We start from the raw sequence: 13,480 nt of genomic DNA, 5'->3' as shown, positions 1-13,480 counted from the left end.
TCTCGATACCCATCTAGAAACCGCTCACGTTGATTGTGCATCATAATATGAAACACATTTAGCAGCGTCGGACAGATAAATTCATCCGCACCCACAATCCGCAACAGAATCTATCATAAACTCCTAAACCAGAAACCCTAGATTACAAATGGGTTTTCCATCAATAGCTTAGCTACAAAGCGTTATTTCTTCCGATTACCAACTACATTACAACAGATAATGCATATTTAGCTATTAAAGAGAGCCAGAGTCCAAAGAGAGCCATAGATGCTACCTGTTCACAATCGAAAGAGAGCCAAAGTGAGAATGAGAGTGAGAGATCGATCTTACTTGGTTCGTTTTTTGAGGAGATGAAGAGACGAGGAGTGTTGGCTGGATTAAACTCGTAGTGAGAGAGAGAGAGAGCAAAGGTGAGATGGAGGGGGAGAAAATGTCATCCGCCTGGTTTAGATGCAGAAAAGTGGAGAGGAGGGGATGTTAGCAGAGAAAGTAGGGGTGGGCATGGGTCGGATAATCGGAAAATCGAGAGATTCGGATTTGGATCTGGGGAGGGCTTGAATATTTAACTATAAGATTTGTATCTGGTATTTGATATTTACGAGTATCCGGGGTACGGATATCCGGAATAATGGTCAGATATTCGTAGGTATCCGGATCCGGATTAATTTAAGAAAAACAATAATATTCATATATAAAATTTTCAAAAAAATAAAGATATATTTATAAAAATTAATGAATTATGATAAAATATATGAGATAAAAAGAGCTAATAAGAGATAAATAATAATAAATTTAATTTTTGAATTAATATTAAAAAATATGAAATTATTTAATCTAAAATAATTATATTTTACAAAAATGTTATATAAATATAAGATATAATTATTTATAATCATAATAGTCGGGTACTCACGGCTATTCGGTTTTAAAAATTCTATTATCCAGATTTGGATTCGGATTCACGGATATTAAAAAATTGTGATTTGGATTCGGATTTGAAAATTACAAGTATCCTAAAATCGGGTATCTGTGAGAGGAATATCCGACCAATACCCGATTTTCGGGTATTTGTGCAAAGCCCTACTAGGAAGTAACGAGGAGAATGGATTATTTTTTTTAAAACTTCGGTTTAGGTGCAAACCGGTATCTGGATTGAATTACGGTTAGATGTAAATCTGTATCTGGATTGAATTTCGGTTTCTTCTCTGCAGCTTTCATTCCACCTCAAACCAATAAAAGTTACAGCGAATTATACTATTTAATTTAGAATGTATGCGTGGGTTCAGCCCATGCAAAGCGTAGACTCGCATTGGATTAGAGGGTTCTAGTCCAAAAACCCGACGACGATATATTGATGAAGCTTTCTCGTTCGGCATTGCGTTAGGGTTTTAGTCGCCGCTTACTCTCTCTCTCTTCGCCGCGTTCTCTCTCCTCTTGTCGCCGCGCTCTCACTCACATTCGCCGACATGGGGTATGGTTTTCTCTCTTTGATCTACGATTCTCGTTCTCTGTTAGTGTTCATTTGTTCTTTCTATCGTTGTAGAAACGTGTAACGATTACCATATACCCTTTTGTTTTGTTCTCTTAGAGAGATGGTTCGTATTCTCTGATCGTTCTAGGATTCGTTAGATTCTCACGGTTTTCGATTCTAGCCGAGCGAGCGTTCGCAGTTTGGTCAGAGCTAGAGGATTTTGTTGTGTGCTCGTATTTGGAAATTTTTGGGTTACGCGTTCGCAGTGTCCGCCGTTGTATACTGTTTTGTTGTGGATTCACAGAATCTTAGGTTAGGGATTGACGAAGGTTCGTTCTTTTGTAATATTGACTCTGTTCAGGAAGACACGAGGTATGGGAGCTGCCCGCAAGCTGCGAAACCACCGCAGAAGGCAGAGGTGGGCCGACAAGTCTTACAAGAAGTCTCACCTCGGGAATGAATGGAAGAAACCCTTTGCCGGTTCTTCACATGCCAAAGGCATCGTCCTCGAGAAGATGTAAGGCTGAAAATTCTCAATGCACATTCCCTATTCTCGTGCTTGATATGTATGTGTTATTACATCTGTTGCTCTATGGTTATCATCAAATCTGATCTGACTAATGCCTGTGTGATAATATGCACAGTGGTATCGAGGCTAAGCAACCGAATTCTGCCATCCGTAAGTGTGCTAGGGTTCAGCTGATCAAGAACGGGAAAAAGATCGCAGCATTCGTCCCCAACGATGGTTGTTTGAACTACATCGAAGAAAACGTATTGCTCTGCACTCTTCATTCTCGTCCCTACTTTTTTTTTTGCTTATAATTTACCTATAAACTAGAGGGTTAGTCAAAATGGTTAATTCGAAGTGAATTTGACTATCAATGACAAAGGATTCCAATTTCTCATTCTTAAATGAAGGGAGTGGATTAGACCCAGTAGTACTATAGGAAGGGCGTTTCCGAAAATCAAAGCTCTTTGAACACTATGCTTCTTCACACTCCCTCGGCTCCTTTTCGATCGTTGGTTTTTCTGATTTTTAGCTGTTGGATTGTTGTGGCAGGATGAGGTCTTGATCGCAGGTTTTGGTCGGAAGGGTCATGCCGTCGGAGATATTCCTGGAGTCAGGTTCAAGGTGGTGAAGGTCTCTGGTGTTTCCCTCTTGGCCCTCTTCAAGGAAAAGAAAGAGAAGCCTCGTTCTTAAAAAAAAAAGCCTTCAGAAGCTTCCAACCCTGATTTTTGTTCTTCACTTGCTTTTTTTGTCGTATTTTTTTTTTAAATTTTGGCGTCGAGTTTGCATTTCAAGAATATATATTCGCACTTTTCTTGACGCCCGTCCGAGAATTGGGGTGGTTAGACAATGCAGGACGTGAATATCATGTTGGCATGAATTGTACGTTTTTTGGTTCGGTATTAAAGCGGTTTGGTTTGAGAATAGTATTTTCGGTTTTATATATAATATATCATATCAAAAGCGAATGTTAAACGGAACTGTTCAGTTTTAGTATCGGTTTGATTCGAAATAATTTCGTTATATAAATATCAAATAAGTATTAAATTATAATATTTATATATATTTTTTTTGTTTTAAATGTGATTTCTATTATAGACTAAAATGAAATACATCAGTTATTTTACAGAATTGTGGAACTCATGATCATAATGGTAAAAAGAAAAATCTCTCCAAAAAGAAACATTCATGCATCAAAAACTGTATGCGCACATCCTTAAGTAGTACCAATCTTCAAGTATAGAGTTTGAATCTCTCGAAGGTCTCCCTTTGATAGATACGAGGATATTCTGCATGGTGCGATCAATCTTTCACTTTGTGTAGCTAGTCGGCCTCCTCTGGTTCCGAAAGATACGATGATTCCGCTCCTTCCATAACTCGTATGTGGTGATCTGCACGAGCAATTTGGTAAGTTGTTTCCTGCTCCGGTCCCCTAGGTTTCTCGATTCCGCAATCCATCCCACACATCGGTAGGCAGTCGAAGGTGGGTTCGACCAAAATAACGCCGCGAAGTGACTCCAAACTTCTGCACTGAAGCTACTCTCGAAAAACAGGTGTGCTTGGCTCTCATCTCCTCCTTCACACAATACGCATGAAGTTTCCGACATGATCCCCCAACGGTGCATCCGATCTTTTGTTGGTAATCTGCTCAACATGACCTGTCAAAGCAAAAAAACGTACCTAGGTATGCCCTTTGAGAACCAGATCATAAAGTGCCATGGGGACACTTCATGGCGATTCCCGGTTTTTGCTGTGCTAAAAGTATGTCCTGTAGTCGTCTTCGCCATACTTCCACAAGGGTTGATCCGTCGGTCCATCCGCAGTCGGGGGTGTTAGAGCGGCTAGGTGTGTAAGAAGTTCTTGTTGTCTGTCGGAACGTGCGCTTGGCAAAGCCCATCTTTCAGCATTTGTTGCACTACTGACATTTGCCAGGGATGACAACCTGAAGCTTCGTGGTCCCGATTCACCTACGTAGCTAATAAGTGAACCAAGCGTTGTCCATGGATCATGCCAAAAAAGGGTTGTTCTCCCATTACCAATCCTGATGGTCAGTAATCTCATTGCCACGTCTTTTAGACTAAGCAATTTTCTCATGTTCCATGAGAACCGAGGAGAAGATGAGCGTTCCAGAAACCCTTTCCCTTGAAAACGTTGTTCCGCGTCCAAACTGCCTATAAGGAACCCGATTTAGCAAATAAGAGCCAAATAAGCTTCAGTCGGAAGGTCTACTTCGGAGTCCTAGCCCCCCCTCTCTCTTCAGCTTGCAAATGTTGCTCCATGATACCCTATGAGCCCTTCGTTGTGGCATTGCCAGACCAGAGGAACCCCGAGCAAAGACTGTCCACTTGCTTCATGAAGTATTTCAGCAACAGAAACACCATTCCCCAAGCATTTACTAGGTCATATATAACTGAGCTTATTAATTGTATCCTCTCCGCATAAGATAGTTTCTTGGTGGTCCAGGAGGTGAGTTTTGCTTTGATTCTGTCCAGCAAAGGTTGATAATCTGATTTAGACATGCGCGAGTGGCTCAAAGGCACCTCCAAGTACCTAACAGGTAGTGTCCCTACTTGGATCCCAAGCGATGCACTAAGGTCCGAAGCTTCCTGCTGTGTCATGCCCCCGAGGAATATTTCGGTTTTCGCCATGTTCAAATGAAGTCCCGAGTACCCACTGAAGGTTGCTAGAATCTCCTTGACATGAACCAGTGATTGTGCGTCTCCAGTGGTGAAGATCATAACATCATCTGCAAATGTGAGATGAGTTATGAGTGGTGACTCACATTTCGGGTGCAAGCACAACCTTTGTTCCGTAGCTCCACGGTCTAGCATTCTCGAAAGTATCTCCATAGACAGAATAAACAGATATTTATACGGTTCAATTCTAAAAAATATATATATTAAATTTAGAACCGAATATCATTTGGTTCATTCCGATTCGGGTCTGAACTAGATGCCTAGTGTCCACCCCTGAATTTTAGTTGTTTAATTTAGTTATCATTTTTTTTTATTGTTGCAATGGTAAAGATATCAAAATATTTACCATACGATCATGAATTTCAAGAAGTCGAAAAAATCGAAGTAGACAAGTCTAGTAATATTTATATCTTTATGTTAAGATTAAACTTTTTATATTTAAGTTTCAATCTTTAAAAAAAAAAAAATATGCACTCTCTTCGTTAATTGACCAAAATTAGTTACTTATGATACATGATAGATAGATGTAGCAGGTAACCTACCATCTTTTTTCTTCTTTGCACAAATAAACATTAAGCATTATTTTCGAAATATGAAAATTAAGAAGAAGAAAGAGATGTTACTTAGATCATGAATCCGAAGAAACGAACGATCGGATCTTACATAAAATTTCATGTCCAGACATTTATGGTTTAGGGCAAAAACCGGAAAGAGTTGATCAAACCTCTCAAAGAATACGTCTTTTTGTCTTCAAACAAACACAACCTCCGACCACGATTCCACAAGACATAACAATCATGGCATCAACTCACGGACACAAACAAATAAAACAAACACTCCAAACCAATGATCTCCTCAAACGGCTCCTTATCACGTCGAACGGCTCCTTATCACATCGAGACCCATTTCGGTTGGATCGGTGGCTTGGAGTTCGATCTGGATCCCCTCAAGCTCTCTCTTGAACCTATCCTTAGAGCTTGCATATATCATCTTGTTCCTCACCTTTGACTCGTCGGGTGACCTTATCACGACCAAAAAACATTAATCATACTACAAACGGTTTGTATATTCAGAATGAGATAACAATAGGGTTCTTCGTCATCACTACCAGGCGACGAAAACAATGCGGCTTTTCTGGCAATTCTCATCCGTGACATAGTCGAAATCGTAGACGGCATATCGGCATTCATCTGCAGGGAGGCTGGCAGCAAAAGCCTCGTAGCTTTCGGTTGGTTCACCGAGTTTTTCGACAACAACTTGTTTCTGGTCCATCTCGATTTTGTAGACTACGTATCGGTAAGTCCTTTTCGCCTTGAGATCTAGAAATCTCAGCTTGCAATCATCGTGCACGGCCACACCAGAAGCTGCGTTTGCCTGAAGAAAGGATAATGTTAAGCAGTCACCACTCGCTAGACTTACATAAGACAAGGCTGAGCCTTTTCATCAGGTCAAGAGTCAGCTAAACAAACTTCTAACATTTGTAGAATGTTATTTGCATGCTGAGATTCATGTGACAGCATATACAAACTGAGACTTTATATAACTGGTATTCGAGCTACTCAACGAACTCCTATTTGAGCCATTCCGAGAACGAATTGCAGCGAAGAAACATATAAAATCAACCTTTTCTAAAATGGAAAACTTCTCTGCTGATAGATGTAGGAACCTACTTTATTGAAACCCAAAGCCGAAAATTAAGGAGGAAGAACAGAATAATAATTTGGTCATTAACCACCGCTCTTGTAAATTCACTTGAAAGCCATAAAAAAAACTTGTTTTCTAAACTACCAACCCTGCTTTGCAACAACCATTTTACCAAATATCATATTCAATGGCTCCGAAAGATAAATACTGTCACCCTTTATAACAACGATACTAACTTAACCAAGCAACGAGCCGATGATAGGAAATCCCTGTATCACTTCATAATGCATTCGTAACTACAAGATTCTTAGTGAAATGAAAATTCCTGATTCCACTCGTAGCTAATACACGTTGCAATACGACCTCAAATACAGACACCGACACAAAAATAGACGAGGTCAATTAGGTCAAAGAAAAACCAGCAAATCATGGAGATCAGTAAGAAATTTTGTATCACGAATCAATTCATCCACAGAAATAGCTCAAATTTCAACTCATTGGAGCAAAAGAGTAAGATGATATTCAGGATTTCAGATCAGACAATCGAAGATACATATTCGAACTACAAATTTTCCGATTTCTGAAATTTTAATCAGAATAAGATCGGATCAAACTCATCAGAATCGGGAAATCAAACACGGAACGCTTAATCGCAAAAAAAAAAATGCACCGATGAAACGCAAAATACGGAATCTCAAAGTAAATCCAGTGAATGAGAGAGACAGAAGTTGAGTAATGGAGACAAAAACTCACCATTTTCGCCGAGAAAATAGTAAGAAATCAGCGAGAGAATTCGGAAAAGTAGGCTCTGAGAGAGGAGAATGAAAAAAAAAAATTGCAGAATGACGAGATATTTTTCTGCGTATACTTTTCTTTGCCTTTTGAAATTCGCTCGCCAGTGAAGCCCTTTCTTCTCGAATGGGAATTGTATTTCAACCATATATGCCTCGTGTAATAGAGAAAAATAATAATAACTTCACACGTTTACATTCGAAAATGTATATAACACAATTTATTACCCTTTTTCAACGCAAATATGTATTATCAAAACTGTCCGCCATCCCCATTTTTCTCTCGTCGTTATACTTTTGCTTCTTCCCTCTCGAGCCTATCCCCTCTAAAAAAACGTGCAAAATCGACGGTGTGTCATGCAGACTGTGCGGTGCAGACAGCAGAAACCGACGGTCTAGACATAGGGAGAATTCCCGATATTTTCGATCAACCCGGACGGTCTGTTTTCGGACCGGATTAGTCCAAAATAAGGAAAACTCAACGGGATAAACTGTAATTGAATGAAAACGATAAAATACGTGGATAAAACGAAGGCGGATAATGTGGAAAAATACATCAAGGGAAAACGAAAATTGCAAGCCGATGTCAGAGCGATGAATAAATTTAGAGAGAATTCGGAGAATAGTAATGTGGAAATAAGAGATAAATGACTGTAGATATGTTTGAGATTGAATGGTTGTGGGACCACTACTTAGTATCGGTTGACAAATTGAGTTAGTATTGACAGGTTGCGTGGATATTCTATAATAGTACCGATTGACGAGGTGGAATCATTTCTATTATAAAAATATGTGGTGAAACCAGTACCGGTAAACGAATTAAGTGAGTATTGGAGGGTTTATGTGGACGTTTCTATAATAGTACAGGTTGAGAATTGAGTCAGTACTACTACCGCAATGTTACACCAGTACCGATTGACGAAGTAAAGTCAGTATTGGTGTATTTGTGTGGACATTTCTATAACAGTATTGGTTGACGAAGGGATTCAGTATTGTTATAGGAATGTATAGTGAAGCCAATACCGATTGACATATAGAGTCAGTACTGGTGGATCTGTGTGGTCGTCTCTGTAATAGTACCGGTTGACGAAGTGGAGTCAGTACTATTACAGAGAAATAGGGTTGTACCGATAGATGAAGTAGAGTAAGTACTGGATGATACCAATGGAAATGATACACGATAGTACCGCTTGACGAATTCAGTCAGTACTATCAAGTATTGATGATGCGTGGGATAACCCTATGATGGTGATCGTTAGGGTTTAATTGGAATTGATAAGTAATTATGGACTATTTGTGTGGAATTAAATGGATGAAATTGATAATACGAAATTTTTGGATAGAAATGTTAGTTGGCATCGTTCTCCATGAGAACGGGATCTCTGGATTCAACTCGGATCACTCACTAAACAGTTGTGTTTAGTCCTCGTTGATTAACATTTTTCAAATCACGAGGAGTACGAGGAATAGTTCTGACGATGTTCGAGGAGTAGCAACACGTACAAATTATATGGTATATGGGTATGGAAACATATATTTCCTTGGTTTTGTATTATATCTAATGGACATGGGTATTTATTGTAATAATTACTTTTCGTTGCGTATAAGTAAATAAAATTAAAATTTTCGTATTTTGGCTTTTGTGTATTTTACGGTTTACTATCCCAGTGACACAACTCGTATTTACGGGATACGGGTTATGGATGTCACAGATACTAAAACGATTGATAGGGTCGTAGTAGGTCGTTGAAACGACCGATTCGAGTTGTAATGAAAGACGTCCCTAGGTGTAGATCGTATATAGTCAATGTTGCCTTAAAGAGTTAGAAGTAGCGAGATATACTTGATGCACAGACGAATCAGGTAGTCGTGCGAGTCATATCGATCAGTTGATTGATAGTAGCGAGTCGTATGGATGCGAATGGTTAACTGAGACGTTGGCAGATAAATTCGGTCGTACATATGCGAATGGTAAAATGAGTCGTAGCTAATTATATTGAGTCGAGGATATTTAAATTGAGTCGTAGCTAATTGTACTGAATCACATCAAACTAACATGGCATGATTTATGATTAGGATGCAAATTAAATCTCATTAACCCATTTTTTCTGTTTTTATTTTCTAGTATATTATTTTTTTCGTTCTTATGTATATAGACAAATGGTTTATTCAATTTTATAATAATTGTACTAAATTATAGCCTAATATTAATCGGTTGGATACAGTTCAGTTTTATTATTTGAGTATAAAATATAAACCGAACATTGAAATTTATACATAAACACACATATAATTGTGAATAGTTTAGGTTTTTATTCAATATTTATCGAATTTGATTCAATATTTTGACGGCCCAGTTCAGAAATAATTTATTCGGTTTTAGAAAAATTGTACCAAATTATTGCCAAATGTTATTTGGTTTGTTCGATTCGAAAAAAAAATTTCGGTTCGATTCGGTCTGGTATAAAACATAACATAAAGCACAAATAAAAACAAGATTAAAGTTTCAAACAGTCTAATAAAAATTGCTAAATATGGTTAGTCAAGGTTTACCAACAAGTATTAGATTATATACTTTTAATTTCAATGTTGATAACAAAAAATCAACTGTTTGCCATTATCCATTTCTCTTCTTACACTCAACATAGAGGGACCACAACGGCTGCCATATTGTCCATACTTCCCTTCTCAAAGGCTGCATTTACCAAGCAGTCTGCCAAAGACGATGAACAGTGCGGAGGTAGCCTTTTACCAGAACTTGCGGGGTCTTTTGCTTCCCACAAGAGATCACAGACATCCTGCAAGCTCTGCTTCTCGAAGATGCCATCGGATGCCACCACCAAAAAGCTGTCGTTGGCCACTAGAGGCCGCCAGTCTATCACCTCGGGTGCAGATATGACACCATAACTAAACGATAGCAAGGGGAATATGGCATAATGAGAATCGCATATCTCCTCATCACTCATATTGCTGAATTGGATACGTATTACAGAGTAATGCAACCTACCTTTTAAAAGACACGTCACCGATTGCACGGGAGACAGCCAGCTGACCATTCACTCTCGGCACTCCAGCCCATTCGACAACATGACCGCCAGCAGCTTCAACCCGCATTTTTTCGTCCTCTCTATCTGGGTGATGATCCTCTGTTAATTCTTTGACATGATAACGAACTCGCCCATTGGTACTTTTCAGCTTTAAATCACGGAGAGTGGACGGCAAAATGTTCCCATTGCGCCTTTGCTCTCTATACAACTTTAATAGAGAAGCTGCAACAAGGTGTAGCAAAATGACAGACTGTTAAGACCACACCACCTATAAATATTTTTCCTGCGAAGTTTAACACCAAATTACTACTATCTATAATTGAAATTTCCAGTGTGATGCCAAAGTCAGAGACTAAACTACAAGGAAAGTGGGGGGGAGGAGACAGTTGGAGGTTCCTCATCTAACTACATTATCCGGACAATAACACCTCAACAGGATTACGTTAGATAACTTGATCTCAGAAAAGGGTGATACTAACCCCTAGCCTCCTCCGGAGTCTCAAACTTTTCGGAACACAGAAGGGCCTTTGAATCACCGATGTTGGCAACCAACAGCTGGCCATCTGCAATCAGTGCAATGGCGGCTGTTGAACCTGAATCCAAATTCCTTCTATACGCTTCCTGGATAAAAAAGATAATGGGGCTAAGCTGGTTGTTTAAAACCATGATATTAAGAAGGGATGGGTTATTTAGAATGTTCTAAACATGAAGTAGAATGCATCTGCTTTACCTGAGAAAATATGGCATCAATATCACGGATTGCTCTCACTAATGCTTCCTTTAGAATATCCAAGTGGAAAGAATCGTCAAAATTTAACGGCGATGTAAATCTAAACCTGTCAAAGAGATAGGAAACCACATCGCAGTAAACAATCTACAAATTTGGAAACAATTTCTCTGTAAACTGACATCGGGTGAGCATTGAATACATGGCCAAAGATTCCTCGACACTGATGATTTCTGGAAACGAAGCGAAGATTACCTTTCAAAATTAAGCATATCTTGATGCATGGCTCTGTCCCAATTGGTGGCGTTCAAAATCAGATCGCATTTTCCTCCATCAGGTAATCTTCCGGTCATCTCCTTCGGAACAACAGAATATGTCGCATCCAACAGAAGGTTGGTATGCAAAGCAAAGTAGTTGAACAGAAGTTTTGAAGCCATCTCGCTCGCTTCTGCTCCATTGTGCCCATCGAAAACGGCTGCCACTCCAACCACAACATCCTTTGGCCCAGCCTTGCCTGCACCAACGTCAAAAGAGTTTTACACAACAGCGCCAGTATAAACGTTTGCGAATGATTTTTGAAAGAGAATGTGGTAAATGAAGGTTTCCAAGGTTAAAATGATTTCACCGGTGATACTAAACCTGTAGATAAAGCAACAACCAGACGAAGATGCCTAGCTTGTGAAGGAATTCAATTATCATCGCCTCAGCGTGTCGATAAGAAACCATAATAGAAATAAAGCATACCGGGGAAGGGGATTCGAAGATCGAGAGCGCAGAAAATTCGATCCTCCATGTACTTCCTCCGGCCCTTCATCACCGCCGTCTGGCAATGACCGCTTTCGGGGGAGTACGCACCATCCTGGAGACTCCGGAGAGGACAGTGCGGGGATCGAAACACCGCCGGAGCTCCCCCCTCCTTGTAATCAGCCAAACACGTCCCAGACTCTCCTCCACACTCAATCGCCCAGCAGAGGATGATGAAAGAAAGATATACTGTAAGCCCTAGATTTCGCGGACTCAACTTCACGTTCATGGATGATCCCATCAAATTAGCACCGAGTCAAAGTCAAATCATGAATTTAGGTTAGGGTTTCTGTTATAAATACGTTGTTATACATAATATCAATTTGTTAAATTAAAAAGCTATCCATATCTTTTTTTAGGAAACATTCCATAAAAATTCACCAATTTCTATAAATATACCATAAAAATTCCCCAATTAAAATTTTATCAATATTCCCCAAATAAAAAACTTTATTACAAACCAATACCCTAGTAAATACGGTGTCAATGTGCCGTTTAATATTTCTGACATGCCATTTTTATTTACAGTGTTAAACAAATTTTCTTGTCACGTCATTTACACGTCAATTTTTTTTGCCAAATCAACAAACCGATCTACCTAAAATCGGTTAACATTATACAATTTAATTGAAATCGGTTTAACGTATAACCGGATTTTAAATCAATTTAACCCTAATTTAACTTTACCATCTTACGTCCCTCACCTCGTTAGTTGGAGCGGCTCACTGTTTTAAATCAAATTAATCCGCCATGAAAGCTTCTTCAAGCTTTCAGAGGAGTGAGGTGATTGTAAATTGTTGTAATGGGTTTCTATACAAAAGCCATATTAATTTAATCACACGACATGTCTTTAATGTTAACCGGTTAATATGCATATCGGATTGCTAACTTGGCAAAAAAATATTTGATGTGGCATTTACTTCGTAATTGACGTGGCAAGAAAATATGTTGGAAGCTGCAAGTAAAAATGCCATGTCAGATGTATTAAACGGCCGTTAACGTCTTGTTTTCTAGGGGATTGATTTGGAATAAATTTTTTATTTGGAGAATATATTTGACAAATATTCAGTTAGGGATTTTTTTTATGGCACATTTGTAGAAATTGGGGAATTTTTATGGAATCTTTCCTTTTTTTTATTTGTCATCTCAAGATTGTGTACTAATTTATTAAATAATTATAAAATAATTTTAAATAATATTAAATTCTATTGGATAATTTTATATTATAAATATGAATATAATAAAATTAAATATAAAACTATAGTGAAGTTATTTTTTGAAAGATCCGTTTTCCAGCAATAAATAATATTAACTGTAAATAAATATTATTCACCATTTCTAACAAATCTAATTATTATAATTATTATATTATAATTATGATTACAATAATTATAAACATAAAAATTTGTAGTAATGCAATTAATTTGTTTTAAAGTGCATTATTTTTAAAAAAATAAAGATTAATTATAGAATATTGTTTTAAACATCATTATTCTTAAATTCTCCTAAAATGTTGAGTTTCATGTTTTCATATTTCCGTCAATCAAATATATAAATAACGGGTAAATACAAAATAAAGGCAAAATAAATGTTTTATCATTATAACTTTCACGAATCATCCAAACTACATATTTCAACTTATATCAAGGATCAAGAACACCCTCTACAAAAACAATCATATTCACACTATCTAAATAACAATACTTATCGAACTTCATCGTCATCCTCACAGTCATAGACCTCTTACTTTCATCACTAGAATTAAACAATCGTTTAACTCTATACCCCAAAC

The 13,480-nt window shown here is 38.1% G+C and overlaps 4 protein-coding genes across 4 annotated transcripts; 1 reads left to right on the top strand and 3 right to left on the bottom strand.

Moving 5' to 3' along the window:
• The first annotated feature begins 1,335 nt into the window (after positions 1–1,335).
• Positions 1,336–2,905, top strand: LOC104809897 (40S ribosomal protein S23). Its single transcript, XM_010536000.2, has 4 exons — positions 1,336–1,471; positions 1,833–1,988; positions 2,116–2,242; positions 2,532–2,905. Exons 1-4 carry the CDS (start codon positions 1,467–1,469, stop codon positions 2,670–2,672), a joined length of 429 nt encoding a protein of 142 aa, XP_010534302.1. The 5' UTR covers positions 1,336–1,466; the 3' UTR covers positions 2,673–2,905.
• Positions 2,906–3,734: 829 nt separating this feature from the next.
• On the bottom strand, positions 3,735–4,828 carry LOC104810153. Its single transcript, XM_010536351.1, has 2 exons — positions 4,291–4,828; positions 3,735–4,150 (listed from the first exon to the last, which is right to left on the bottom strand). Exons 1-2 carry the CDS (start codon positions 4,826–4,828, stop codon positions 3,735–3,737), a joined length of 954 nt encoding a protein of 317 aa, XP_010534653.1.
• A 470-nt stretch (positions 4,829–5,298) lies between these two features.
• On the bottom strand, positions 5,299–7,238 carry LOC104809896 (actin-depolymerizing factor 1-like). Its single transcript, XM_010535999.1, has 3 exons — positions 7,073–7,238; positions 5,784–6,049; positions 5,299–5,696 (listed from the first exon to the last, which is right to left on the bottom strand). Exons 1-3 carry the CDS (start codon positions 7,073–7,075, stop codon positions 5,546–5,548), a joined length of 420 nt encoding a protein of 139 aa, XP_010534301.1. The 5' UTR covers positions 7,076–7,238; the 3' UTR covers positions 5,299–5,545.
• A 2,414-nt stretch (positions 7,239–9,652) lies between these two features.
• Positions 9,653–11,953, bottom strand: LOC104809895 (probable protein phosphatase 2C 51). The gene is made up of 6 exons (XM_010535998.2): positions 11,629–11,953; positions 11,140–11,398; positions 10,888–10,993; positions 10,637–10,778; positions 10,118–10,379; positions 9,653–10,017 (listed from the first exon to the last, which is right to left on the bottom strand). Exons 1-6 carry the CDS (start codon positions 11,927–11,929, stop codon positions 9,750–9,752), a joined length of 1,338 nt encoding a protein of 445 aa, XP_010534300.1. The 5' UTR covers positions 11,930–11,953; the 3' UTR covers positions 9,653–9,749.
• Between the last annotated feature and the right edge of the window lie 1,527 nt (positions 11,954–13,480).

Source organism: Tarenaya hassleriana, unplaced genomic scaffold (assembly GCF_000463585.1).
Source record: "Tarenaya hassleriana unplaced genomic scaffold, ASM46358v1 Cleome17, whole genome shotgun sequence".
Lineage (NCBI taxonomy): Eukaryota > Viridiplantae > Streptophyta > Magnoliopsida > Brassicales > Cleomaceae > Tarenaya > Tarenaya hassleriana.
Note: the sequence above shows the minus strand (reverse complement) of the source record. Positions and strands in the feature narration are given on the sequence as shown.

Excerpts from the sequence above, each read along its gene's own strand:
- LOC104809895 (XM_010535998.2), bottom strand. The coding sequence starts at position 11,929 with ATGGGATCATCCATGAACGTGAAGTTGAGTCCGCGAAATCTAGGGCTT. Across the intron at positions 11,399-11,628 it reads TCTTCGAATCCCCTTCCCCG|GCAAGGCTGGGCCAAAGGAT; the intron begins GTATGCTTTATT and ends ACGTTGGTGCAG. Across the intron at positions 10,380-10,636 it reads GACTCCGGAGGAGGCTAGGG|CTTCTCTATTAAAGTTGTAT; the intron begins GTTAGTATCACC and ends ACCTTGTTGCAG.
- LOC104809896 (XM_010535999.1), bottom strand. Across the intron at positions 5,697-5,783 it reads CGCATTGTTTTCGTCGCCTG|GTCACCCGACGAGTCAAAGG; the intron begins GTAGTGATGACG and ends GGTCGTGATAAG.
- LOC104809897 (XM_010536000.2), top strand. Across the intron at positions 1,989-2,115 it reads GGCATCGTCCTCGAGAAGAT|TGGTATCGAGGCTAAGCAAC; the intron begins GTAAGGCTGAAA and ends TAATATGCACAG. Across the intron at positions 2,243-2,531 it reads TGAACTACATCGAAGAAAAC|GATGAGGTCTTGATCGCAGG; the intron begins GTATTGCTCTGC and ends TTGTTGTGGCAG.
- LOC104810153 (XM_010536351.1), bottom strand. The coding sequence starts at position 4,828 with ATGGAGATACTTTCGAGAATGCTAGACCGTGGAGCTACGGAACAAAGG. Across the intron at positions 4,151-4,290 it reads CTCGGGGTTCCTCTGGTCTG|GCAGTTTGGACGCGGAACAA; the intron begins GCAATGCCACAA and ends GGTTCCTTATAG.